This window comes from Protopterus annectens, chromosome 9.part0, assembly GCF_019279795.1.
Source record: "Protopterus annectens isolate FY-2018-M chromosome 9.part0, PAN1.0, whole genome shotgun sequence".
NCBI lineage: Eukaryota > Metazoa > Chordata > Ceratodontiformes > Protopteridae > Protopterus > Protopterus annectens.
Window position 1 is genome coordinate 238414390 of NC_056743.1, and position 26711 is coordinate 238441100.

The window sequence follows — 26711 nt, forward strand, 5'->3', positions numbered from 1 at the left end:
TAAGTAGGTAGCTACTGGAGTACGACATTTTAGCCACACCCTTTCCTTTTTCTTTCTTGAGCACTGATGAATCCCTACTACTATAATTTTATTGAGTCAGAAAATTTAAATTTCAAATACAATTAATTTATAACTAGTCTGAAAATGTCTAGATAGTGGATAGTGAATTTAAGTGTCAACTAAAGGTGACTGAGTGCTTGTAACTCAAGACACATCAACCCGCTGCCTGTCATTTGAAAAAGCAAGTGCTCATACTACCACCAGCCTGATGTGAAACTTGCAGATAGCTCTTCCCCCACCCAACCTTTTACAAATGTATAGCCTTACCCTAACCAAAACTCTAACCATAAAACACCCAGACAGTTCCCAACAAGAGTCCTCTCTCCCTTACCCTAAATATCCCCTCCCTCTCACTAACTTTAAAGTCTGCAATTGCTCTCTAAACTTAAAACTCAACCCCCCCCTCCCCAACATTAACAATCTGATTTCTCCCCAGGGCCAAAACTCCTCTCCTGCTTCCTAAAACTAACACCCCCTTTTCACTCACTAAACCTAAAACTCACTTTTCAATTCCTAAGCCTAAAATGCCTTTTTTGTTTTACAAACCTGAAATGCCCTTCTCATGCCAAAAACCTAAACCCTACTTCCTGAACCCTAAAGCTAAAAATCCCCCTCCCACTGCTAAAGCCTAAACCCCCTCTCCCACTCTCTTCACATAGCTGCTTGTCCAAACTCAGATTTCAATTTGAGCCCGAGCAGCCTACTCGATCTACAAGTCACTCGAATCCCTAGCTTTGAAGCAATGGTTTTCGAGTGCTCGGGGCTTGAGCTCTTGTACTGCTCCACAATAAACACATTCATAGTCAATACTGTTTTTGTTGCCTCTAAATAACAGTTTTACAGATCCAAATTCATAGCAATCTTGTCATTTCATATAAGAATACCAAGGTCTAGTTCAACAGTTCCAATAAAGTCTCTTATTGGCTTTCAAAGCAACTCAGAACTTATAAGTCTGGCTATCAATAGAGATTCTTTTAGATAGGAGGGGAGCTTTTCTCCATATCAGCACATCAACTTCTCTAACATTGTTCTGGTTCTTACTAGTTTCAGCTATATGGCAGTTCTGAATGTTCATAACTTTTTTCCTTTTTAAGTTTTAAGTCTGTTGAATGTCTATGTCATGACTTTTTTCATGGACATTCAGAACTGCCATATAGCTGAAACACCTGATGTCCTTAAGAGGTCATTTGCATATATCCCATGTTACCTCTAATGCAAAAGGTTTCAAAGAATCACTCAGTTAAAAGTCTAGCTTGGCTAGATTTTTCTTTTAGTTTTTGTTGACTGTTTTTTTCTTTGTGACCTTGCTACCCACTGTTTTACAATCCTTAAAGGCAGGAAGACATATCCAGAAATATACCACACATTTGTTAAACTATTTCCCCCACTGTGCAGTTTCCAGTTTTGTTCTTTAATATTAAACTGCATGTCTCTAACTTTTAAACTGCTCTCAGTTAGGCATATTGCAGTACCACCAATCAATTACCTCTCCTTAGCTTAAAAGTCAGAATTATCTCACCTGTTAAAATTCCATACTGCAGGGAAAAGATGTCCAGTTTAGAAGTTTGATTTATAATATGAATTTCTTCATTTTTGCAATTTTCTTAGTGAATTATCTCATAATCATCTCAATTCAACCATTCATTTATTTTTTTAACTGTGCAGTCAACATAATTATGCAGATAACAATATTGACTTCCAGACTCCAGGAGGAGTCTAACTAAAGAAATGTATAGGAAGTTGTGATATAGAGTTTCAAATTCAATATTAAATTTAACACATTGGCCATTTTGCTTCCACCCATACTACAGACTACATCTATGGGTTGACTAAAAGTAAAGTCATTATCCACAGTAATTCTAGGACTTTTTATTTCCAAACTATCTAATTTGTCTGCTTCGCCCTACTCTGTTTCCAAGTGTATTTGTCTGTATCTCATAATAGCACTGTTACTCACTGATCATTCTGTGTTCCCATTCCCTGACTTTTACTGACAGAACTTTTCATGTTAAGATGATCATTTCTTGATATGATACAAAATACCAGTTTTATTTCATCTGCTCTTATACATGAATACAGGGAAATTAAAACACAGTATGCATACAAGAATCTTGAGCATGAAAAATATTAAGACAATGGTCTTAGCTGATGCAGAACCAGGACATCTTGCTGCATCTGATCATGTTGTTGGTTTAATAATGTTTTCTAGATATTATTAACAACAATTCAGAAAATGGGGAATCTATATTAGGACATTCTTATTTATGAAAATAAGGTGGCAATTTAAATATGGTATTTCAAAAAGTTTGGTTTGAGTGACTCTGAGAGTTTAATATTCAGTTTTAAAAATGGAAGTATTGTATGAAAGTATGAAACAAGGGAAACTGAGCTCTTTCAAGTAAAGTTTGTTTTTCATTGGTGAACTAATTAGCTTTGATCTATTATGTACCATATTAGAAATAGTGCATTTATGTTGTAAACATTTTATTTATATAGAGACAATGTGCTTATGTAGTAAATGTTTTATTTATATAATATAATTGTATTTGGCTTTATGCCAAAGCTTGTAGGTGGAGATGGTGGATTCAGAATAAATTATTATTATTTTGGACTTTTACATCCTGAATCTGTAGACTTTGCCATTGCTGTTGTTCTGATGCCATCTGCGCATCTTGTGCAGTAGCAACAGTCCTGCATTAGAATGTCAGTGGGCCTAAGGCTGCACCCTCAACTGTAGAAGACATCCAGTCACATATATGTCAGCTGATATGGACTCTAGACAACTTTTCAGGAAACTAGTATCTTAAACAATTTAACAATTAAACTTATGGTCCCCAACACTTTCTTAATTTTTTGGGCAATACTTCATAATCAACAGTATCAGCAGCTTATTACAACAGCAATTCCTCTGTGGTTTCTTCATCCATAGCAAAGGAAACAGTAAGCCACATGTACAGATTATTCAATTCAATAAACAAGACCTTGCAATAAACAGAATGGGCCTGATTCCAAAAGAGCTGCTCTCAACGCAAGTTTGCCCTGATTCTGAGAGACTTACTGTCAGTGTAAGTGACTAACTTTGGTATAAGGCCCATCTATACATAGGCTTAAAAATGGGGGGCAGATTCCAAAACCCCTGCTCTCAGTGTAGGGGGTCACTTTCACTGACAGCAAGTCTTTTGGAATCGGGCCCCATATCTTCATGTCTGTTATATTCTTTTGTGGTTTTATTAACCATATTAATTCTCTTACCACCAAATTTTCTAGGACCTTAAGTATTCCACTGAGCAAAATAAATAGTTTTCATATCTTAAGACTGCTCTTGCTTTTTCCATCCCATATTTTATTAAATTAGATGCAAAGAACTGAGGCAAAGTCTAATTTTAAAATTATCTGTTTATTTATTCCATTGTAACCAGTAACCATATGCTGTGGAAATCTTTATTTGTGTTATTATTCCCTGCATATTTCTTCTAACCCATATCTATTATCAGATGCATATCTCTCAACCTCTTGAAGCAAGAAATATGGACAAACCTATCAAAAATGGGGGGACAAAAGCCCAAAAATAGCAATATTTTTTTAATATTGCTCTTATAAGCTTAGAAAATTGATAGAATAACATGAATTTTCTGAAGGGTATGAAATCTGAAACTCAAATGTCTCTCATTATTTTCTGAATTTAACCCTCACTGATTTCTCAGTGATTTTTCAGAAAAAAAACACAATTTTATGAGAAACGGACCAAAAATGTAAGGCATAAATCTGGGCATTCTGTGAAAATCTGTACAGTTGAGAGGTATGCAGATGGATTTCTCTGAGTTCAGATTCTTTTGTAGACCTCAGTTATTTCATTTGTAAACTCTTTAACATGTAAGTCTTGGTTACCCCTGCTAGTTCCATACAGCTCTTTACATCTGTATTCTTGATATATCTAAACCCTGATATTTTATTATACCTTATGCCATCAACTAATATATTTTCGATTTCATTTTATCGCATGCTTTCCTAAACAATTTATTTCTACTTCTTATGATCAGATGTCACTCATTTACTTTTTACTACAGTGTGTGCGGTACTGACAGCTCCTTTATCTTTCTGACTAGCAAATGCCTTACTTGATCCAACACACACCACCCAGATCCTTTTTGCAGCCTCATCTTTTCATATCTTGCCCAGCGTTATGAAATCTATCATCCTTTCATTTCTATATTATAATCTTTGCTTATTGAAAGCAGATTTTCATTTGACTTGACTTTCTTAGTTTAGCCCTATTTTATCCACTACTTCATGTTCTGCACATAAGGATTTTTGTTTGGAAATTCTGTAAGTCAGATTTCAGCGGCACAGTACCTAACACAGATTCACCATGATAACAATAAAGAAGAGTGAGAAGTAAGGAATGAAATGTAATAACTTTAAGGTGTAACGTCCGTTATTATCTAGTAAAATGCTTTTGATGCATTCTCTTTGCAGCACATCCCAACCTCCTGTCAAAATCAGTTTATCAACATAAGTCATCCCTTATTCCACCATAAGTATATATGCTACTATTAGTGATGCCCAACTTATACAGTGTAGTTACAATGAATATATTTTCATATAGACTAATTGCAAACGAGCTGTCTAGATATTTTCACATTTTAATAAGATCCTTTTAATGGTTTCCTCTTTCTAATACACATTAATATACCACAATCATTGGGCGGCCACGGTGGTGCAGCGGTTAGCATTGCCACCTCACAGCAAGAGGTTCTCTGGTTCGATTCTCGGCTGGGGTGCCTTCTGTGCGGAGTCTCTATGTCCTCCCTGTGGTCACGTGGGTTTCCTCCGGGTGCTCCGGTTTCCTCCCACATCTCAAAGACATGCAGTAAGTGGAATGGACACTCTAAATTGGCCATAGGTGTGAGTGTGTGCGCGTGTGTGCCTTCTGTGGAAGGTTGGGCACTGGGCTGGCAACTAGACACTGTAAAACTCCACTGCCAATCATGAGCAGACAGATGATCCGCTGTGGCGACCCCTAACCGGGAAAAGCCAAAAGAAGATACCACAAACAATCATATAACTCTGTCTGTGGTAGTTGATGACAAAATTAGTAAAATAATTACTAATAGGGTCGCCCTTTTGTTGTGGCCAAAACTGAACCAAGGTTGCATCCCTCACAACCCCCATAACCCTACCAATCTCCTCCCCTCTCCCTGCCCACTTTCCATCCATGTTGTGATGTCAATGTCACATCATGTGAGGAGAAAAGGCCTCTTTTCCATTTCTGATGATTTTTTTCTGCAGATTTGTGTTAAAAAAGCATAGTAAATCCATTGAATTATCAAACTCCAATCATCTGTTTCTTTTTATAAAACAGACTACTGGAGTTCACACAGTGTTTTCCAGACTACTGGACAATTTGTTTGATTTCCATATAGTCCAAAAAAAAAACAGATAGTTGGCAATGCAGCAATATATACATGATAAAAGTGCAATGATTTCATATTTAATGATAGAAAATGTAATATTAGCATACTTGGCTAAATGGATTTCTGCACCCTTTGATACGAGGGGCTAGCACTGCCAAAACACATGCGGCTTACATAGACTCATATTTAAAAGTCACTGTATCTTGAGGAAAGGAGAAATTCCAGAGATGCTGCAATACTGATGCTTGACTAAAAACACAGGAATTCTGTATTTGGGATCACACAGTATCAGCCACTAATCTGTCACCAGTAAGCCTAGCACACATCAAACCAAATGCTTAATGCACTTACCAATACACAATGCCTTCCAGGATGGGAAAGGTTGGTTTGCTTTTTATTTGTTGTATTTTGTATTAGTTTATTGCCTTTTTATATTTTGAGTGCTGTGATTTGTTTTCTTTACCTTGTGTTTTGCTTGTGTTCTGCTTTTAACTGCATATAAAAACTTCAAAAGACCCCACAGCTCTGTCTCTTGTGAGTCAGGCAGAAATTTTCTACACCCCCACCCACCCTGTCACTGTCGTGTTCTTAAATACCACTGTCTTGCTAGTTGCCTGCCTCTTATGTTAATTTGACCATATATCTCATTTCCTCTCTGCTTTCACTGGCTTGTGTGAGTAAGCACAAAATTATCATTTTGTGAAATCACTCCCCTTCAACTATTTAAATTTATTGGCCATTCTACTGTATTCCATAGTACCGGAATACAAAAGTGATCACCCTCTTTCAATCTATCTTGCTGTTTTAAAAATAGTGACTCTCCACTAAAACTCAACTTTTTAAACAGGTTAAACTTGTTACCTACTTTCACATCTAACTTCTCTAGTGCACACTGCATTGTTTAGGATAAACCATTTTTTTTCATCTTACCTTTAAGCATCACTGTGACTAGCACTTGCTCTAATACCTGCTGGAAAGCACTAGGAAGCCTTAAAATGATACAAGCACTCAACTCTCCTTATTAATAAAGAGAAATTAATCATAGGCACTAAACAGCCTATAACTGCAAAGTACCTTGCTAAGGTAAGGGAAAACAGGTCCTGTACTTTTAAAATAAAAAGCACCAAACCAGGCATGTCCAAGGGTCAACTTCCATTGATTTCTCCTGTCCACCTGGTGAATCTGGGCATACTGGGGCAATGCAGCAATTGCCTCATGTACACAGACAACGCTCTCCTCCTACCACCCAACACTACAACCTGTGAGAGATGCACTTACATAGCCAAACTGGAAGCAAAGCTCTCCCCACACAAGATTGTGCTAGACAGTCATGAGGAGAAGGTTAACACCCACACTACACCTCAAGCAACACATAGCCCTTCTAAACTCACACCAACACCCACACATAGCAACACTAAATCCACATATGTGGAGGCCCTTAACTGAAACGTGCCCAAGCAACAAGGACCTCCGAAGCTGAAACGCAAACAAACACCAATCACAACCAAAGTGTCACATAGCTCACAACACCAGTGTGCCACCCAGCAACAGCCGCTAAGGCAAGAACAATGTACCCAACACTTTAGTCATAGGTGACTCTATAGTCAGGCACACTGATGTCCCACTCACCAGGCTGAACAAGGAGAAAATTACAGTGAGCTGCCTGTCGGGTGCTAGGATCCACCACATAACTCATGCACTTAAGTCACTCCACAACAAGTACAAATATGACTCTGTCATTGTCCATGTTGGAGTGAATGACTTGAGATGTACCTCCCTGGACTACATGAAAAGAGACATGGAAGAGCTCTCGGATCATGTGGCCCAGGCAGGTATGACCCTAGCCATGAGTAGCATCCTGCCTTCACCCAGAATGATACCACAATATAAGGACAAACTGATTGACTTCAACAATTGGCTAAGCTTCTGGTGTCATTCAAAGGGGATCCAGTATCTGTCTGCCCCTGGGACGACATGATCAACAGACCACTATGTTTTGCCAGAGATGGTCTGCACCTGTCGCCACTGGGATTCAAGTTACTGGCAAAGGCTCTTGCCACCCCTGTAGTGCCTTTTTTAGGCAAAGTTCAAAGGACAAAACCACCAACGTAACAGGTACAAACATGCAAATTCTGAAGGTAATGCTATTCAATGCTAGAAGTCTAAACCTCAAAATGCACTCTCTCGAGGCACTCCTAAAAATGGAGAACATCAATATCTGTGCAGTAACTGAGACCTGGTTCAAGGCTCCAGAGAGCACCCCTGCAATACCAGACTACAACTCTTACCACACTTTTCGGCCAATAAACCAGGATCGAAACACTAAAGGTGGAGAAGTGTCCATATTCACCAAGGATATTCACACCACCAGGTTAGTTGCCCAACACAATGTGTCTGAAATTCTCCAGGTGCAACTAACACTAGGTAAGACTGCAATCCAAATTGTAGCTTGCTACAGATCCCCCACCATGCCCCAAGATTCTCACTACACCTTTCTAAACATACTGGAAAATATTAAAATACAACCAAACACCCTAATACTGGGTGATTTCAACTACCCTGCCATTAACTGGGAAAACTACTCATGTGCCAACACCTTTGCCCAATGGTTCTTGGAATTCATAAATTCCAATGCCCTGGATCAACTAATCCATAGTCCCACCAGGGGCTCCAATATCCTAGTCCTGGTAATTACCAAAATGGGAAATCGATGCTCCACACCTATGGTCACCCCCTCATTGATCAGATCAGACCATTAGCTAATCACCCTTAACATCCACATCCTACCCCCACCCCCCAGTAAGGAAACCTCCATAAAAATCTTCTCTAAAGCCAACTTCATGATACTCAAGTCAGAAGTTACAAACTTCATGACACCCATGCAGACGGGAGCTGAAAGTTTGACTGCTGAATCTTACACTAAAGCACTGTACAAGCACATCCACTCATGCATGAATCGTGCCATCTCAGATACAACCAAGATGCTCTCCTCCAAAAAAAGGAAGCCAATCTGGTGGTCCTCTGCCATAAACAAACTTTACAACAAAAGGAAGAAACTGTTGCAGAAAAGAGGAAAATACTAGGATGCAACAAACTCCCTTACCAGCCTTAGTAAGAAGCTGAGATCCCTCATAAAATCCTCCAAACCTAGTTATAAAAATAAAATTGCCAAAGATTCCAAAGACAACCACAAAGCATTTTATAACTATGTCAAGAATCTAAATGGCAGTGCTCAGATCTGCTCTGAGCTACAACAGAATGGCATTAAATATACTGATCCCAAGGATATTGCCAATATCCTGGCAGATCGATTCAGTGCCAACTTCACCCTCCTCTCACCCCCTAAATGGCCCATCTCAATACCGGAAGATTGCCAAATTCCGGTAATGGCCACACAGGTAAAATATGCACTCTCCAAAGCTAAGAATACAGCATCCATGGGACCAGATAACATCCCGGGCTGGGTACTAGATGAACTACAACATGAACTGGCACCTCACCTAAGTGTCATGTTTAATCATACCCTCACCTCAGACTTCATGCCAACTGAGTGGCGCACAGCTACAGTTATCCCACACCACAAGGGGGGATCCACCTTGGATCCCTTGAACTACCGCCCCATCAATCTGATGAGCCTGATCTGCAAGGCCATGGAACGTATTGTCATGGAATTTATAAACAAAGACATTGGCAACCTTAAAACACTGGACCCCACCCAGTTTGGGTTCGTGAGGGGCCTATCTTGTCTCCTGAACCTGATTGACTTCTTTGAATCAGTCTCCAGAGCTGTGGACAAGGGTAAGGCAGTCCACACAGCCTATCTGGACCTCGCCAAGGCCTTTGACACCATCCCCCACTTTGGATTCATAGATAAACTTACTACTGCACTCGATGGGTTGCCAACTGGCTTACTGACAGAACCCACACTGTAAAAGTAGCTGACTCCAAATCCAGCTCCAGACAAGTGACAAGTGGAGTACCTCAGGGTTCAGTCCTGGGACCTCTCTTGTTTGGCATCTACTTTTCTGAAGTGCAGGCCAACACTAAGGGGATTCTGGCTAACAAAGTTCCCAGATGACTGCAAACTGCGAGCCATTACTGAATCCCCAAATGATGTTGATACTCTACAAAAGGGCCTTACAAAAACAGATGCTTGGTGCCAGAGCCATGGGCACAAGCTCAATGCCAAGAAGTGTATAGTTATCCCCTTTGGGAAAAAACATGTACCAGTGAATTATCACATAGGTGGCAGTACACTAAACACCGAAAGTGTGATAAGAGACTTAGGGACACAGGTGGACAGTGGTCTCACCTTCAATAATCACATTGCCACAACAGTCAGGAAATCCTTCTATGTGGCGCACCTCATCACTAAGGGCTTTTTGTCCAGAAAAAAGGAGGTCATTGTCCCACTGTACTCATCCCTCATTAGACTCATTATAAAATACGCCCCATTTGGTATGTACCTCTCAAGACATCTGCAACAACTGGAAAGGCCGCAGAAATACCTCACTAAAAGAATCACAGACCTAAAGCAGATGCCCTATGCTGACCGGGATCTAAACCTTGTCATCACAATAAACAAAACATGCTGGAGGGATAGGTTCCTGACCCAGAGACTACCCAGACACTGGAATAGACTGCCCATACATGTCAAGAAGAGCACCTCTTTAGCCCTCTTCAAAGGAACCTTGATGAATGGATGGGAGAAAGGAAATTCACCCCAGGGATCACGTCAGTCGCCCTGCTAGACAGGGGTCCAGGGAAGTAAATAGTGTGGGAAGAAATAGCCAGGGAATTGTTATGGCTACACTTGTATAGTCCCTAGGGCCAATAGCCAAGTACCAACCTATGAACCTATAAGGATTACAGAATAAGCTTCCACTTACTGTCATGAGAAATCAGCCATTAACATTCTTCAAAATGAATCCTGGTAAATGCACATACACACACATTTTATTTCTTGGTTTAATTTCTCCAATTCTTTCGAGTTTCTAATACCATTATGGAAATGGACCTCATTCCAAAGGCAATGCATGATTAAAGTTCATGAATTTAGTATTGTTTCTTTTTTTTTTTTCTTTTTAGCATTGTTTCATTCTTTGATATTAGCCAAAAGTACTCTTCACAACATGCACAATGTGTCTAGAATTGACTCCTACTGCAATTCATACAGAGTTACATGTATCGGTATCATATCTAAATACAACTGTAATTTCTTTTTTATAAGACCCATTGCTCCTAATACTATGGGAACTATCTGGATATCCACAATGCCCTAATTTCTGCATGCAAATCCTGTTATTTTATGACTCTGTGTCTCTCTGTACATAAGACACCGTAATCAGTGGCTGTTATAATTTCAGTGATCAATGCTACTTTTGTCTTCTTTTCATGGACTACTACTATCTGTTTTTCTCGCATCTATTTTTTAACTGTTGAACATATGTATATGTGTGTGTGTGTGTGTGTGTGTGTGTGTGTGTGTGTGTGTGTGTGTGTGTGTGTGTGTAGCAGAAAATATCAAAATGGGATTAAAACAGGAAAATGTTTAGAAGGGAAGTTGGTGGTAAGCTATAGCCCTCTACATTCACAGCTTTACTATGACAGTGCAAAGTCTGGTCTGAAGAACCAGATTTTCCTGTTCTTATGTCTGCAGCCTTAGGCGCCTTGCATTTTCTTAAAAAATGTCTAGAGAAGCTTTTCTCTTTATCCATTAATGTGCCTTGTTTGTTTGATGTGTTCTAAAATAGCCATTAGTATTACTGATTAGTGTCATTATTTTAACCTCTGCAGGCATGTAGAATCCATCCTGAAAACAAATTCTGTACTTGTTATAAAAGCTTGGTTTATGAAGTATGTCCCTCTCATTTTAACAAATTTTCTTCACAAATGTATTTATTACTTTAATTCTGCTGTTTAGCACTGTTTCCTTGTCATATCTGGGTAATATCCCAAACACTGTGTAAAACTTGCACAGTGACACCTTGAAATGGTGATAAGCCAAGACATGATAAGGCAACTATTAGTATTTTAGTATTTAGATTATTTGTACCTATAAAGGCCAACAGCTTCTGAATGAGGTAATTCCTAAAATGTACTTTCTCCAACACATCCTCCACATCCTTGTGATTTGCTCTATGCAAGCAGGTACATGTTCTTCTGGGAGGAACATCTCTATATATGTATCCATTTAAATAAATGTTTAAAGCTATTGAGTCCCTGAAAACCATATCTCATTTTAACTAGCAGATCTTTGCCCTTATTCCTTAAATATAATCTATCTGTGCCTCCACCCTTTTCTTGACAACCTCTGCAGAGATTATAAACTCAGATGTTGTTTAATATTGCACAATCTTCTCTTGCCTTACTTGTTTCTGCCTCTTTGGTATGAATTATTTTTGAGTATGGAAATAGTGGTTGAACTTGGTTACTTTCTCACTAGATTATCTGTGTTGCTTTTGTTTCTCATGATTTTACATGAACTCTTGTCTATAATCCATTTCTTTTAGAATAGTATAAACTATTACGTTCTTCTTCTTCAGTCTAGCACCATGGTTATCCAAATTAGCTGAATTATGCTGCTTCTATCAACATGTTTCTAAATTTGTTGTCTTATACTTTCGATTGTATTAATATTTGTGAGTTTGTCATACTCTTGCTGCTAAGCAGTTCCAAACATACTAAGCCTCTTGTCGCTTTTATTTGTCACCTGGTCTGTCTCAATGATTAATCTGAGCTGTTCTTCATTTCTATTCAGTCTTCCTGTTATTAACATAAGAAGATTACACATATATTATATTATATTACATTACATTATATATACAAAACAGGGTAGGTGCATTGGTCCAAAGACTAGATGGCAAGAAAATAAAGACACTGTACAGTGAAATTAAAAGCCAGTAATAGAAAACAAACACAAATGAAGTTGATAATATTCACAGTAGAGGGTTGGAACAGACAATGGTTACATGTACAGCAAAATATAGTATAAACACTGCATACAGTAATACATAGTTCATCGATTAAGATAGTAAAGAGGAATTTTAGAAGGCGGTAGGAATAAGGATAGAGAAGTAGAGTATAGCTGAAAATGAGCTAGTTGTGAAACACTAGAGTTGTGTAAGGTATTTAGGCTTATTAGTGATTAGAAGATTTGGCCGTGATTTTTGACTAAAAGCAAGTGTGATGTCCTCACACTGTGCCATTTATCAAGGAGCCCGAATCCTCACCACTGACACTTGACAGGGACGTTCAGTTGGAATACAAATGGATACATAAAGTATTTCCAAATGCAAGCCTCTCCGCATCAAGCACAATTTCCCTTAAGAGCACACAGGGTACACATTCAGCTGGGGTTTGGGATTCTCTATCTGTCTCTCTCCAGGTCCCCAGTAAGACTCCCCACTGGTACAGCTGCAGAATCATGTCCTCAGCTGAGTGCTCAAGACAAGTCCTCCACCAATTTCTCTGTGAAACCAGTGCTTCATGTCCCTGCTCCAAGTAACTAATACACACACACACACACACACACTGAGATTTGGTTTGCACACACACAGACACACACCTGGAGAAGGCTGGCACAGATTATCTGCTCTACCAGCTTTGCCCAGACTATAAGGTAGTTATTACTGCAACCAAGCACAACAAAAGCAGCTGCCTAAAGCTCTTACAAGGGTACCCAATTATAATGAATAAAATTAATATTAATACAAGTGGTAATTATGACCAAATCGCAAGGCTTTCAGGAGTGGCCAGAGTTATCACCAAATAAATATGTGCAAATACTCGCAAAAGTTAAATATTTTTCTAAAAGGACCAGCCACAATGAGAAATGTAAATACATTTAATAATAAATAATAAAAGAACATGAGAATACTAAATATCTATTTACAGTAATCACCAGAGTTTCAGCCACAGGGAATATTAAAAATAACAGTGATAGAAAGTTTCACACAGTTGTAGAAAAAAACAGCATTTAGCTAGTCTCACTATCTATTCCTGACTGACTAAAACAATTACTGTTCCTACTTACTGAATAGAGTGAGGTAAGCTGATTTGGATGAGTGGTCTTTGTTGTCAGATCTAAGACAAAATGCAGAATGCTGAGACCAAACTGCTACTAATATCTAAATATTATTTTTGGCTTACAGAATGACATCACAAACAGCTACTCATCTGACTCTGTTTCTCATGCTATCACCAGCACTAGAAGCTGACAGGATTTTAGCACCTATGTGTTATCATACACACAGATAGATCTTTGCTCAGATCTCCTGAAAGTCATAAAACCCTAAAACCATTCCATTCTTCCTACAGGAGCTTTAACATATTCTGTAGCACAGACACTGTCTCTCTAGCTCCCTTCAAAACTGTGGGATACCATCTTTATGGTTTAACCCATAAAGTAATTTAATTTCAGATGTTCTGTAAAGTTTGCTGCAGTTGGATTGTGATTAATCTCTACTCTGCCAGTATCCTCTGTTGAAACATATACATTTAATTCAGTTACAATAATACATGTACATTTCTTTGCTTTCCAGTAGGATATACTGTTGTTACATTTTAACACAAGCAAACGTCACAGATACATTTTCCAACACAAACATCTATACAAATCAGTTTGATATACAAATGACATATGATTCTTTACAAAATTCCAAAGAGCTATGTTGGCATATGTTACACATCCACTGCCCTACTTCTCCTGGCATGGCTGGCAGTATCTCCTATCATCACAGCATGCATATTAACACTTTGCTTTTTCTTACATGATCTTACTTTTTAATTACCTATGAACCAGTCCCAGCCTAGATGTTTTACCGGTACTTACCTCATTAGTATTAGGTCTCCATGTTTAAAGATTGTCTTTTTAGAACATAACTTTAACATTTCTACCATTACTTCTGGTTCATCTTTAATCATAACATTGATTTTTTTTGCAGTGCAGTCTACTCATCATTCACCTTAAAAATGTTGCCTTCTTTAGTATCAGTGTTTAGAAGATGAAGTTATGTTTGTAGAGTACACACACACACACACACACACACACACACACACATATATATATATATATATATATATATATATATATATGGATTCATATCACTTCACTGAAAGACCATTTCACCTAAAACTCATTTCACTGACAAGTAGTACTCTAAGGCAAGTCAAAGGTATATGTCCTTTTCTCCACTGTAGTGTGATCCTGGTGTTAGTGTATATAGTTGGGGGGGTGGCATAGCCCCCCGAACTAGTTGAGTTTTACCAAATAATGCAAAACAAAACCAGACAACAGAAAACCAACTATATATACTAACACCAGGATCGCACTACAGTGGAGAAAAGGACATATACATTTGACTTGCCTTAGAGTACTACTTGTCAGTGAAATGAGTTTTAGGTGAAATTAACTTTCAGTAAAATGAACTTTAGGTGATTTGGTCTCAGTGAAATGGGTGTCAGTGAAATGGTCTTTCAGTGAAGTGATAGGAATCCATATATATATATATATATATATATATATATATATAGATATATATATATGTATATAAAGAGAGAGAAGAGAGAAAGGTTGAAATAAATTAAGTGGTCTAGCTAAAACAGCTACATCAAGAGGAGGGGCAGATGGATTACTTAATTATAAATAACAGTTTTACCATAAATAGATGAAAGGTGTTACTTCACGTATTACTTCAATGTGATCCCTTCCTTTATTAACTTCTGCAAATGACATTAAGGCTCATTAGCTCTCTTATAGGTGTAGCAGACTAATGTTTCAAATGTAGCCCACTTTATTCAACTTGAAGACTTCTCATCTCCCATCGCATAATGCATAGCCTCTGGATGCACTTAATAACAATGATATTGACATGTCAAGATATATGTGATATTAAGACCTTTCATAACATATTTCTATAAGAAAATTATCTGGTGAAATTTGAATGACCTACAATGTTAAGTTGTAGAAAATGTTTTGCTCCACTTTTGAATCTCTAACAAAGGACAGAAAATTACCTGGTATAGTCAGATACTGGTGCCCAGTCCTTGGCATCTGGGAAGCAGAATTGGGGGATTGCTTTAAGGCGCTCCTCAGCTTCTCGTACTTGCTTTGTCAGCCTTTCTAGCTATAGTTGGAAGAAACAGAAATTAAGGCATTGCACTTCAATCTTAAGAGTCATTATCCTGTATAAATAAACTAGTCAGAGTAACCTTTCTTAGCTCTGTGCAGTCTAAAAACAAAGATCCCCCACACAATAGTATTTCATTGAATGATAGTGTAAAACTTGTCATTTCTGAACATACAAGACAAAAGGAAGTGTAGCTATCAGCACACACTATATTTGTTTATAATGTAGGCGTCTTTGCCAAACAAGGATTACATCACTTTTGCTCTTGGAAGAGCTGAACTACAGAAACTGTGTAGATGCAAATATTGCCACAACAAACTTCTGAAATGCTTTTTGTTATTGAAATATAGAAATACCAAGATCTACTGCATATTGGACTGTCTTGCATCTTTGTAGGTATAGTATTTATTCAAAGTTATCACTAAAGAGACTAAAATGTATGGAGTGCAATACAAGTGTCTGCATGTAATTTATTAGTAAAAACATATTACATTTATTTTAAACATCATATTCTGTCATATTCTTTCTTTAGCAAAACACAGTAATGTCAAAAAAGGCCCCCATCACTTTAAATAAAAAACATTGTGTATCTACTTAATCAAGGTAATAGAATGAATTTTAATGTAGGCTTTGTGACACTCTTAGTATAAACAGTTTTAATACATAAAAAATTATTAACTGTTTATATGGAGTCTTTCATAAATTGAAACTACTGTATGAGGAATAAATATTTTATTATGTAGTAATGCACTGTATGAAGCACATACTGAAGGGTAAAGGGATGAGGGCTATTCAAGACAGATGCATAAGTTAGGGTGATCATAAAGAAGCATCCATGGAATACTGGTACATCTTGCAGACAGCAATTCAGGAAGACTTAGTCCAGGAATGCAGCCCTCCAACCCACAATGATGTGGAGGAGGTATAATCCTTGTAATCCATGTAAACTGATATTTTGGTCTGGGCAGCAAACAGAAGGAAGGAGAGGTACACAAACTATCACCTGAAATGACCAGCATTGTGAGGACTGCACACCACTGCTTAAGTCACACAGAGGACAATGTTCAGTGCATTTTAAAAATTACTGACACCCCCCCTTAAATGCACATTTAAAAAAAAATCAAAATTCATTGTTTCAACAGAAAAAAGCAACTTTCCTGGCACAAGAAGTTACTTTACATTTCACTTAGAATTGTGGTTTTACAGATATCCAAATCATATTTTGCAATTTTACAATGAGACATAAACCATCAGAAAAATGTCAGTTTATACTCTGTCAATATTCTATTAAATAATCATTAAAAAGGATAATGTTAGCCTTATAAAAACAATGAAGCTAGTGGCACTGCATTAAATAATCACTGAAAATGATAAAGCTAGTAATTTGTAAGATCTGAGCATGTATTTTTGTTACAGATCACTGGTGAATGTACCAGGTGTATAAAATATGCATACCCCACTGTTACGCATACACACACAGAGTCTGAACTAAACTACCGTGAATCATTTCCATCAAAGCATGCTTTAAAGAAAATAAAACACCATACCCACTCAGTTCTGTTGTGATTGCAACCACGTGGTAGACGGAGAAAACTCCTAGCACATTTTCAGTACAAACATTCATATTAAATTTGTGCACATGCATGCACACACACACACACACACACACACACACACACACACACACACACACACACACACACGCGCACACACACACACACACACACACACACACACACACACACACACACACACACACACACACACACACACACACACACACGCACATCGTTTAGAAGTACTGGAGTGTATGTAAAGCTGTCTATGTCTTAATGCACTGCTGAAACATTCTATTCTCTCCCTGGTTGCTGGTCTTCTTCAGATGATGGATACTGATAGCAGAATCCCATATTCTTATTTCCATTTACCTCATCCTGCTCCACCTGTGACTCCTCCAATAAGTCTTGTTATTCTAATTGGTCCCTAAGCTCAAGAAAGGCCCACTGATCTATTTACTTTTTTCCTACCTGATTTGGATGGCAAGGATCAGAAAGCCAATGAATATCAAATGGTGAATGGATCATTTATATACAAAACGGCATCAGTTGTGGTAACATGCAGTATGCTGTTTTAATCTTTACCACAGATTACTGGCAGTGTATGGTTTTGCAGATTAAGCATATGCTGAGCTGTCTGGCAAGCAATCTGTGCATTTGTGTAAAATGGAGTAGTGTATGCGGACTCTGTCTAGTCACTTAGTTATTACTCTAACTTTGTTGGAGTAATAATAGATTTGTGGAACAGGTCAGAATACTTTACTGTGGCTATGTGAGTATATGTGAAACAAACTTGAAATACATTACTATGATTATTACTTTGTATCACAATCAGACATGAGTTGTACTTTGTTGACACAGTAGCTATAAATTCTGGGACACAGGCTGTTAATGGATTTAAGTAACTTACTCTCTTGTCATCTGTGCATTTTAGAAATCAATCTGGCTTTATAGGCTAGTGTGCATGTGTGTAAAGTAAGCTGGGATACACTACAATGGCATCTGTGTGTTTATGTGAAACAAAGTTGGAATACCTTACCATGCCCATTATTTTATCACAATCAGATGTTTGAGGTTTACAGAGTCTGCTGGGTGGTTATAGTGTCTATTTGTGGATGTAAGTAGTTTACCCTCTTGTCATCTGCTAACAGTCTCTACTCTGATAAGTTTGTCTGTAATACTGTTATATGGCTACAACATGTTGCATGAAATGAAATACATTATTGTGGAAACTATTTTATCACAGTTAGATGTCTAAGATGTTCTTAGTTAACAAAAGGTTATAACTGTTGGGTGGTGGTGGACTGCCTATAGATGAAAATAACTAACTCTCTTTGGGTGGTGGTGGACTGCCTATAGATGAAAATAACTAACTCTCTTTTAATCTACTCATTTCAAACAGTCATTATCCTGTTTTTGTGGTACTAGTACATATCTGTGTGAAGTAAGCCAGAATACTGTGCAGTGTCTACTGTGTTTTTGTGTGTGACAAACTTGATGTACATTATTATGGTTATTATTAACACTTTACCATAATCAGAAATCGGATGTACAATCAAGTTAACCAGTCTGTGGATTGGTTTTGAAGGACTAGTGTGCATTTGTGTAAAGCAAGTTATAACAACAAGATATATGAAGTGCATGCAAACAATAATGTGGCTGTAATGGATAAGTACAGACATCTGCAGATTATAGTGACAGTAATATTAGTGGTCTTTTATGACTGAAATGTTTTACATTTGTAATTCTGTTACTACTGAGTTTTTTTTCTCATGAGAAAAATGTTCAAAACTAAGAATTTAAAATACACTCAAATAAATGTTGCTTTATTAAACAATAAATAAATTTAAAAAATCAGAAAGGTGAATCCAAGAGAACATGTATTTAGGCATGGTCCTGAAAAAAAAAAGCAAACTTGTGTATGGGGGTGCCCACAGACTGAAAACCAGTTGATGCCTAGGGTATACAATCTACCATTGGCATGACAAAAGTAAAACATTTGCAGAAATGCTATAAAAAAGAAGACATGCAACCTAAACAAAGACATTTACCTGTCTTTATGAGGGATTTTCCAAATTAAAATTTGAGGCTCTTGGGGGTTACCATAATCTGTATATGCTGTCTATTTACCTGTGGAGTACCTTAAGTTCTGGATCTATCTGTTGAGTACCAGCTTATCTATGGAATACCAGAAACTGTGGATTTCCTTAAAAGTCTACCTGTGGATTTACCAGTAGTCTAAGTTAAGGAGATCACAGCAGCTTTTTCTGAGCAGCATCAACAAATAAAGGACCTACACTGACTGGCTAGTTTCTGAGAGAATTGGAATAACTGTGAACTATAAGTGCCCTAAACAGAACTGTGAGTATGATATACTTGTCATGTAAATAAACTGCACTTAATTCAATAAAAAGACTTTGCAGTAGGTTAACTACACTGCAATATGTAGACCCAATCTCAAAACTGGCCATAAAAACAACATAAGGAAACATTAGGCAAGTGATAATGGGGAACATAACACTCCTAGCTATATGCACGATTAAGTAGACAAACTTAAAAGTTTTTGACATCCTTGTCAAACAGTTAATATTCTGTATCTCACAAATTGAGCAGGACCTTACATGATAAATCTGGTATACATTTCTGTGTGCCCACACAGTAATCAAGACTAGTCATAGAGGTAGCCAAAGTAGTACTTGTTTGACCTTGCAGTAACAACATATTCCATCTCCATAGGCTGGGAATACACAGTGTTATGTACCTATCCTGCCAACTAGTCTTGCTTATATTTTGGTGTAGGATTAGGACTGATTATTGTGGGTGTTTGTAGAAGCAGTTGTTTTACAAAGAAATAGGAATGGATATCTCATGGATCGAAAAGCTAGGCACAGATCACCTCAGATAAACTGGTAGGTGACTGAGATAGTTGAAGGATATAAAACCTTCCATTTTCTTGGTTAGAAATCTTTGGAGCCTTTCCAGCTGATTGATATGCTTGGAGTTGTACATACAAAAAGGATGCAGTAGTCAGTGATGAGTCTGAGATGGGAAGAATGCATGGTTAGGATAACTGCTTTGGCTTTTGAGGATACTCCTTTGGTAATTAACTGGGCTACATAGAATGATTTCTTGACTGTGGTGGAAACATGATGACTGAATGAGAGAGAGCTGTCCAAATAACTACCCAGGTCTCTTATGACCTCCTCTGTTTAAAGGCAGCAGCTTTTATGCTGAATGCTAACATGCTGTACTTTTTATATTTTTATATATACACCATTCTTGTGCACATTCAAACCCTTGTTGGAGCTGTTTAAAATCAGATAAGAGTACCCGAGCTTCAGTCATCAACACACTTGGTCAACCACACTTCTGAGATATTGGCTTGTAAGTCTGCAAAATAAATGCCAAAAGGAGAAGGCTTAACACTGATCCTTGTGGTACACCATTCTTTATAAGTTTACATACAGAGAGTGTACCATAAAGTTTCACAACCTGGGATCTGTTAGACAGATAATTTTCATTCCAGTGAACAACATAGGGGTTTAAATTAAGTTTGTGGATTTTTTCCAGTAATTCCAGCACAGAGAATAGTTTTAAATGCCTTGTCCAGGTAACCACTGCTTATATCCTCTGTATCCTTTTCAAAGAAGCTTACTAAATTCAGAAAGCAGGATCTGCCCTTCAAAAAACTAAACTGTATGGGATCTATTTCAGTTAAGTTGTGTATGTCTGATACATGAGTCTTGCTATGATATGCTCCATGGCATTGCATATATGGACCTATAATTACCGGATTCTGCAAAGGAGACACCCTTGGATAGGGAAGTCACAGTAGCTATTCTCTAGGCATCAGGCACAAACCCTGTAGGCAAGCTGAGGTTGAATAATTTATGTAGCAGTTCAGAGAATGCAAATGTGGCACTGATGAGAAAGTGATCTGGTATGTTTTCTGGTCCCCTGGAAGTAATATTATTAGCCTTTGACATGGATTCTACAAATTGTTCCAGAGTGATTTCAGGGGAAACTAAATCTTCTGGGATAGTGGCGGTAACAATGTCAGTACATCAGGTAAAGTTAACACTAACTTTGTTAATATATTGGCTATATTCTTAGTATCAGTGTATGTGATATTCTAATGGGTGAGTTCAGTGGATTGTTGGACATGATTCCTTAATTTTCGAACATAGCTGAAGAAATAGTTGTAGTTTACCTTGGTATCTGTGGCAACTTAAGCAATTGTTCTGCTTTTCATTTGCTAATACTGCTTTTAAATTGCATGTGGTATATTTCAGTGTGGTCTTGAAGTGGGGGATATGACTTTATTGCTGCTTTTCTTTATTTTTATCATATTTAAGTAAGGGGTCTGGGAAAAAGATATTTGTAGCGGGGTACACAACATTAACTTCTTTGTAGCTGTAACAGTACACGTATAGTAAGATTTATTTCTGTACTTTTTAAATTACAGTTATAAAGTCACTAAGCTTAGTTATAAAGCCACACTCAATGCTGGCAATGAGTTCAGGACTCACATTAATGCAGTTATGTTTTTATTTTGTATATATTCATTGGATTCTTCCTGCTGGTTAGTGCGTTACTGTAAATAATGAAGAAAGTGTAAACTGAATGTAATAGCATGATTTTGGGAAAGTTTGTAGTGGAATTATTACCAGAAATCACCAAAGCAGGGGCTTTGCCCCTTTCAATGAAGGAACATCTTTCAGTAACCTCATCTTTTGTCCAGGCCCTGCACAATACAGGCTGGTGGTCTAATGATGGTAGGCCTTTGTCCACAGCTGGTTTTGATGTTATTCATATGCATTTATCTTGCTTATGGTCAGCAGGCTAGGTGTAATGGCTTCTCTGTCAAGGCCTGTGTAGATCATACCTCTCAACTGTACAGATTTTCACAGAATGTCTAGATTTTTGCCTCACATTTTTGGTCTGTTTCTCATAGAATTGTGGTTTTCTGGCAGACCAATGAGGCTTGAAGTCAGAAAATTCTAATTCATTCTATTCATGCTAATGCAAAATCTGTTATTCTATCAACTTTCTATGCTTACAAGAGCAATATTTAAAAAGTGTCCCTATTTTTTGTCCTTTGTCCCCCCATTATTTATGGCTTTGTCCAAGTAACTTGCTGTAAGAGGTCAATAGGTATGGTGTAGATTATGCTACTTGTGATATTCAGGGATAGTGAAATGCACTCATTGACAGCCTCCCCTCCCCCAAATCATGCCCTCAGGAAGGGAAGTGTACAACTGAGGTCCTTCCCCAGATGGTCCTTAGGCAGTAGAAGGTAAAACAGAGCTGGCTACTCTGTTCTCTGCAGTCTAATTTACTAATACCCATACTACTAATCAAACACAAGTATTCTGGGCCACATGTGGGGCTATCACCATCTATGTCACAATGTCAGTGTTCATCCAATGGAGCTTGACAACGAAAGGCTCATTCTTATGTGACATAATTTACAGTTTTTATTAATAATCGTTAGCATATGTCTGTTAAAGTGCACTATTTGATGATAGCGAATGTACAGAGTTTAAGAGGTTAAAACCATACAAGAATAGCTAATTGATATGAGTCACAGTTGAGGCAGTAAGACAAAACATTATAAAATACAGGGGGAGGGGTTCTGTAGACATATGCATCACAAAATAAACAATGAGGTTAATGAGTATTTCTACTTTAAATACATTTTTATAATAAAAATTGAGAAAGCTGGCACCTGGCCATTTCAAACAGTAAAATGATACTTATGGCTAATACTGGCAGTAGGCACACTGTTTCATCCTACAGAGTTATATATTAGGAAAAAGGATTTGCTTCATTCCACTCCTGGATGTGTTCCCATTGTATCAATTTCTGCACTGTTTATTACTGTCAGTATGCTGACAAGCAGGAATAACTATGGTTATATTATACATTCTGCATTTTTTATGTCTGGTTTGAATATTAGTTATTATTCTGCATGCAGGTACACTGACATTGGTAAGTACTGGTATTAGTTATTGGTAATTATTCTGCACACAGATACAGTTAACTGCGAATATTAAGTACTTCATTTACTATGTTCTGATTTATGAAGAATGGCTGAGATGACCTCTCGCCTAAGAATTTAAGACAGTGATCATACAATAATGGTCAAGATGCCAGTCTTATAAGACACTAGAAGATTCTTCTACTAAAGTACAAGTACTTGAACTTAAAAAATCTGTATTAAAAAGGAAAAAAAAGACACACACTGAATACAAAAGCTAAAGTTTTTTTTCCAGGTAACAGCAGCCTTGGCCTGCCACCTGCATAAACTAATATTTTCTGATTAATGCCCATTTGTTACCTTGTGGTTGCAGTATACTGAAAGCTGGGTGAAATGCTCACTATTTTTGGAAGATCTAAATATATGCTTTTATATTACTGAAACTAATGCTACACCAGTTAAGACCGTGGGGATACTCCTAACGGGGGTGAGGTGTTACTTCCTTAAAGCATCCCAGTCATCTTGACTGCCAAAACATCAGCAGATGTGGGAAGAGCACACTGAATCTGTTCCATATGATTCTGTTAGCATTATATGACTTTCTGGAAACATGTTTTGATGGTTGTGTACTTCTTAAGAAGAAACAATAGCATGCATACTTATTAATTGCTTAGCTGGCCCTAAATATATTATGGCACTGAAAGGCATAAAGTAAGGATTTTCTTTCATTCTTATACTTTTTGTCAATTTTCATATCTGGCAGAATACCCAGTGAAAGGACAACACAATTTTTATATAATGAGAGTACCTGCTATAATGATGAGTAATGCTTGTCTTATATCTTCTTCTAGGCAGTTGGACCAACTTTACTTTACTATTGGAGATTTCACCATCCTTCTCATGTTTCTAAATTTAAAATATCAGGGTTTTATAGATTCAGTAGGAAGAATTATGCCTTCTAGAAGTAAACTGTCAGGAGATGGCTATGAAATTACAACTTGGTGCAATATACTGCTCCTACCTGTCCAGACTAAGCAACTTTAATAAAAGGAGGTCTATTACAAAGGCTATCAATTATTCAAAAAAATCAACAAAAATAAAAATATAAATATTATTTAGCATCTGAGGCATAAAGGGATCAAGAAATTTAAGAGGTATAAATGAAGCAATTTTGCAAATTTAGAATGACTGGGAACCAGCATAAAGTTGTTGGAGATACCAGCTGTTGCCTGGTAGATAACATATTTAAGCAACCTTTAACAGTTGTGGAAAATATTGGGTGAAAGGGAGACTGCCCAGCACATGTGGGGCCTGTGATACTGGAATGAATGGTGAGCATCTAAAAAATTATAAAGTGCAGTGCCCGGCAGGATAAAAAAAAATTTAAATCTAAATGAACAACTCAAGAGGCTCAATAAAGTTTACCAAAGCCAAATTTAAAAAAAATTAAAAAATAAGCTGTCAGACCAAGGACAGTCATAAGGCTTTCTGTAACTATGTCCACAACCTTAAAGGAATTACACAACAATGTGAAGAACTATTTGTAAATAGAGCCACCTACACTGAGCCAGAAGATATAGCCAGTCTCATGGTTGATTAATTAAGCACCAGTTTTTACCCCACTCTCAACCCCTAGCCACCCCTCAGGAAATATCATCAAATATACCCATCCCCACTATCACTAGGGACCAGTTCCTTAATGTGCACTCCAAAACCAAGACTAATTCATCAATTGGCCCTCCAATAATATCTTATATAGCATGGAACATGACCTGCCAAGACAAATAGCATCCCTATTTAACCACATCTTCAAGATAGGCTTCATGCCATGCTAATGAAAAACTGCAGTGGTCATTCCTCTACATGAGGATGGGCCATTTATGGACCCAGATAACTACATACCAATAAATCTGACAAGTCTGACCTGAAGTAAAGTAAACGCTTTTAATGAATAATATAATGTTAGGTAATTGGTATCATTGCCCTTGAGTATATCATAGGAATATTCATAAATTCTCTGGTGGAAAATCCTCTCTGTTTTCCCAATGCAAAAACAAGGGCATGTTGAAAACTTAACTATGCAAATCACACCTTTCAGCCCACAGTTCCCTTTAGATAAAAGTATTTTTGTTTTGTTAAAGTGGCCATTTTTACTGTGTCAGAAAGGTCCTATTCCATAAAACCTTTAAGTGTAACACTTAAACATCATATTTAAAGTGACAAAACAAAGTTTTATTTTTATATAAAAAAAGTGTTCATATGCATCCTTATACATGTAGACATTCTTTTACATAAAAAATACTTTGCTCATTAGTACTCCAACAGTGTATATGCTATTGAATGAGTTGGTGGACACTGCAAAGTTGTGAGAAGTGAAGTTCACTCATAAAAAATTACTCTATCCATAAAATATATAGAGCTTGTATACAGTCATTTCTTCACTGCCTGTATATTTACATCTCTGTGTTTTTCTGTGTTACTTTCTGTCTTGACTTTCTGTTATTTAAGCCTTGCTGCTCATTAAAGTATTTCAAGGTTGCTGTACTAGAGTATGTCACTATCTCTTAAGCTTCAATAACTAACACGATGATTATATTAAATAATGCACTGCGAAGGGAACAACAGTAACAGTAATGTTGTGGGCAGGCTTCTGCCCCATAGAAAACTACAGTTTTTTGTTTTCACAAATGCATTCACTTTTAGTAAAATACACAATAAGGTGTTTTCATTGTGTGCATTTTACTTTCAGCAGTTACAGCTGAGCACAGCATGCTTTGTTTTTGTATCATGGATCTATTGGACATAGTGATGCAGACGTCATTAATAACATCTATCCTACCACGTCAAGGAAATGTAATCTACAGTGAAGTTTCATGGATCCCTAGTGAAAGATACAAAATATAACTAAAGAAGACCACATTTCTAAGAAAAGTATTTTATTGCAAAACACTAGAAAATAGTATCAAATTATCAGTTCTGTAGGGGGTAGCCCCCTTATATGAGCCAATATGGGGGCTCTGCCTTTAAATTCTTGATCTCCAAATATAACACATCTAAGGCTGCACAAAGTCAGAGAAAAACGTTTACACAATTTAAAAAAAAATGAAAGTCATTTTTTTTTCTCTGAGCTCTGATACTTCAGAGATCACCTGTGTCAGAGTACCACTTGGCATAATGAGACATCAGCAAAATAAAAAAATTCACTAATGCATGCACAACACTTCGAGAATTACAAACTGTGACAGGACAAACAGTAGTGTTCCCAAATGGTAGACAATATACAAAGACAAGGAAGTGACAAAAAATGTAAATGTAAAATAAAACAAAAAGAAAATTGTGTTCTCAAACTTTCTTACAGTATGCAAACGGCTACTTAGTTTACCTTGGGAAACTGGTAAGAAACTTCGGGGATGTACGTGTTTTTGCCAGGTTTCTTCTTCAAAGATACAACAACAAAGTACTCAAACAGTTCCCGTTCTTGCCACTCAATCAGTTCTAGTTCCAGCGTTCGATAACTTGCAGCCTTCTTAAGCATGGACTGGATATGTACAAGACGCTGGGTATGGGCTGT

General features: G+C 37.3%; 1 protein-coding gene across 4 annotated transcripts in view; it reads right to left on the reverse strand.

Moving 5' to 3' along the window:
• The window catches only part of DENND2B (DENN domain containing 2B), a 1438653-nt gene that overhangs the window by 252576 nt on the left and 1159366 nt on the right, over positions 1–26711 (reverse strand). For all 4 annotated transcript variants that reach the window (XM_044082814.1, XM_044082812.1, XM_044082813.1 and 1 more), the window contains 2 exons: positions 26523–26707; positions 15492–15601 (listed from right to left, as the gene is read on the reverse strand). In XM_044082814.1, coding sequence (XP_043938749.1) covers positions 15492–15601; positions 26523–26707 — 295 coding nt within the window. The remainder of the gene's footprint in view (positions 1–15491; positions 15602–26522; positions 26708–26711) is intronic.